General features: G+C 36.1%; 1 protein-coding gene across 1 annotated transcript; it reads left to right on the top strand.

Annotated features, from left to right (window-relative positions):
• The first annotated feature begins 726 nt into the window (after positions 1-726).
• On the top strand, positions 727-2,918 carry LOC144564275 (integral membrane family protein). The gene is made up of 5 exons (XM_078313862.1): positions 727-1,031; positions 1,689-2,052; positions 2,167-2,237; positions 2,321-2,419; positions 2,518-2,918. The coding sequence occupies exons 1-5, from the start codon at positions 789-791 to the stop codon at positions 2,611-2,613; spliced, it is 873 nt and encodes a 290-aa protein (XP_078169988.1). The 5' UTR covers positions 727-788; the 3' UTR covers positions 2,614-2,918.
• The last annotated feature ends 364 nt before the right edge of the window (positions 2,919-3,282 follow it).

The following is a 3,282-nucleotide window of genomic DNA, read 5'->3' as shown; positions in this document are numbered from 1 at the left end:
AGAAAAAATAATAATAAAAAGTTAAAGATAAAAATATTTGACCTGTTTCTATTTGTTGTATTTTATGTTTAAATTTTAAACCGGACAAGACACTAATCTAATTTTATGAAAGTACACGAACTGGTTAATTTTAAAATACTTCTACAATAGTAAGGTTAATGCAAATATTTAAAAATTATAAAATATCTTTTGGCTTAATTGCTCCAATTTGCATTGCATAATCGACCGAATTAACAAAAAAAAAAATTTATTATGAATACAATTGCTCAACTAGTAATTTGTGATAAATTACAAAATTTAGTGACCGGATGAATATAAATTAAAATGAGTTGTGTTGAAATGAATTGAAATCTGCTGCAATCCCTGATTCGTATTGAAATAGGGGTGTAGAAGTTTATTTGGGATCATCTCCTTTCCTCCAGGAGTATTTTATACATGATAGAACTTTATAAGATAGATCTGAATGGAAGCGTATCCTTTGCGGAGTCGTTTCGTGCGGCGCTGTGTGGAGCTTTTAATCTGGTCCGTTCGTTTCGGATCGGACGGACTCTATTAAAAGCTCCGTAAATTTTTAGAATTTTTTTTTCAATTCGAACAGCATCTAATCTGTTCCGTCCGATCCGAAATAAACGGACCAGATTAAAAAAAGCTCCGCACGGAACATCCGCAGGGGATACTATTCCAAACCCGGAGTTCATCTCCGGTGAAATATCCCACAAGAATAAGAGGCGGAGAAAATATCAAGCACTCCAGAAGTTTCAAACTGAGCTCTGCTTTAACCCATTCCCATGGCTGCTCTATCTCTCGCCTCCTCGGCGATTCTACCCCGACTTCCTTCTACTACTATCAGTAGAATTACTTCACCGCCGATCAGTTGCCACCTCCCTATACCCTCCTTTTCGCGCCATTCTTTGGGAATCGCTCGTGGTTCTTCCAGGTGGATCGGACGGTGCGCTGCTCTTGGGACGGATCGAACGGTGTACCAGGGCGTGTACGGTCCTTGGACCGTCGAAGATGAAGATGTGCGGGAGGTATTTAATTAAAATACAATAGCTTTGCATTTGTAATTGCATTAGTCCTTATTAAAAGTGTTAAATTGCTAAGACGGACAGTCACTCATTGCTGCTGAATATCATTTCCTAAAGAACAAAATATTGCATGTTTGGCTGCTCAGCATACTATTTTGTATGTCAAATTACCAGAATCAGACTTATGGAGCAAATTGCAGCATACAAAACTTAAATCACAGTGCTATTTTACTGTAGCAACAGATATGATTCAACCAGTATGTCAGTACTCTGGTACACTACCCAGTAGAGACACTGATCAGATGAGTATGGTGTTGTTGGGGTCCATCAATTTCACATTCAATTTGGTTAAAAGATTTTTAAATTATTTCCGGGTTTGATGTTGTGTCATTTTGGATTCTGCTCATTAATGAAATTGTCTTCTTTATGACCCAGCTGGGGATGGGTTGGTTGGGCTGGGTTGTTATCTCTGGTTGGTTACTCAACATAATCCAAAATAACGAAACCGGATCAGCCTACCTCTCATTGGTTTTTTGACCCGTTATACTGATAACTACCTGTACAGTCAGGTGGTAGATTGGTATAATAATTTTCCAATTGTACTTGCGGCATTTCATCATCTTCCTGTTTATGCATAAAATAAATTAATTACGCTTTCAGGTAATTCTATACAGATCAGGCCTAGTCACTGCTGCCATATCCTTTGTATTAGGTGCCACGTCAGCATATCTCCCTCAAGATAACCCTGTTTCTGGCATCATCCGAAACCAACTCGACATTATCTACATAGTTGGAGCAGGTGGTCTTGGTTTGTCCCTGGTTTTGATCCATATTTACGTGACCCCCATTAAAAGATTTTTACAAGCATTGTGGGCTCTTGGTGTTATTGGATCTATTAGTGCTTATTTTGCACTTGCACAACCACTTAACGAGGGTTTAGTTGAGTATGTGGTCGAGCACCCAGTTTCGTTGTGGTTCGTGGGACCCGTCTTTGCAGCCTTAACTGGTCTGGTTTTCAAAGAAGGTATGTTGGATATTTGGATTTATGAGTTTTTATGTTGGATATTTAGATTTATGAGTTTTTATGTTCTTTAATATGAATTTGAATCTTTTTAAGTTAATTTTGTATGATTAACAGGTCTATGTTATGGAAAACTTGAGGCAGGCATCTTGACATTTATCATACCTGGAGTTCTGCTCGGCCATTTGGTATTCCTCTCTCTTCATATCTCTACCTCATAAGTTGTTGACAAAAACCTGTATATAATTTGCTTTATTTTTTACTTGAGCAGTCTGGTTTAATGGATGATGGAACAAAATTGAGCCTTTTGGGGGTTTGGATGGCATTATTTGTAGTATTTGCCGCGAGAAAATTTCAGCAACCAATTAAGGTATTGTTTCCCATAACATATTTTCAAAATATGCACATCTGTTTTTTACTTCCATCGACAACAAATGACACATTTCCTATTCATTTTTGTCTTTTTAGGATGATATCGGTGACAAATCAGTATTCATGTTCAATGCATTACCAGAGGAGGAAAAGAAGGCATTGCTTCAGGAACTCGATCAGAAGCTAGACTAGATGTAATTTTAAGAATATAAAGAAAAATGAATCACTCTTAACTAAAAATAATCTCTGCTTGGCAAGAAGCGATACATAGAACAAGGTATTAGCAGAGAAAAAAATACAGGGAACAATGAAAGAGAGAAATTTCAAGAGGAATCGGGGCATTGGGCCATGTTCTTAATATTTTTTGATAGATTGGAGTCTGGTTGAATTTTACTATTGTATAGCAGTTTTTAGTATCCATATTTCACATGTTATTATATTTGTAGCATATATTAGGAATAATTAAATAAATTTATGATGTTGGCCTTCGATTGTGTTAACTATTATTTTTTCATTGGTAAAACATGTTAAAAGGGGTGATATTCTAAACATAGAACAAATATAGAGATGAATTATACCTGAAAATGTTAGGAGCTTTTTTTTTCAGATCATGAATTGGAGGTCAAGCACTTTCAAACTTCTATATATATTATAGAAAATTTTTCTACTTTGTAGGTTTCGAACTCATAACTTGCTACATAGAATGCATGGGTCTTTATCACTAGACCATAAACAAGTTCTTCATCTCTTTTCTCTATTTCTTCTGGAGTTCTGACTGTTACCGAATAAACTTTGATTTGAGAAAATAGCTCTTTCCATACATACTTTTTTTCACCCCGTGGCCGGAACAAAAACTCTTTT

The sequence above is a fragment of the Carex rostrata genome, chromosome 13 (assembly GCF_964058835.1).
Source record: "Carex rostrata chromosome 13, lpCarRost1.2, whole genome shotgun sequence".
Lineage (NCBI taxonomy): Eukaryota > Viridiplantae > Streptophyta > Magnoliopsida > Poales > Cyperaceae > Carex > Carex rostrata.
The sequence above is the reverse complement of the archived record's forward strand: the minus strand, read 5'-3'. Positions and strand labels throughout refer to the sequence as shown.

Excerpts from the sequence above, each read along its gene's own strand:
- LOC144564275 (XM_078313862.1), top strand. The coding sequence starts at position 789 with ATGGCTGCTCTATCTCTCGCCTCCTCGGCGATTCTACCCCGACTTCCT. Across the intron at positions 1,032-1,688 it reads AAGATGAAGATGTGCGGGAG|GTAATTCTATACAGATCAGG; the intron begins GTATTTAATTAA and ends TTACGCTTTCAG. Across the intron at positions 2,420-2,517 it reads AATTTCAGCAACCAATTAAG|GATGATATCGGTGACAAATC; the intron begins GTATTGTTTCCC and ends TTGTCTTTTTAG.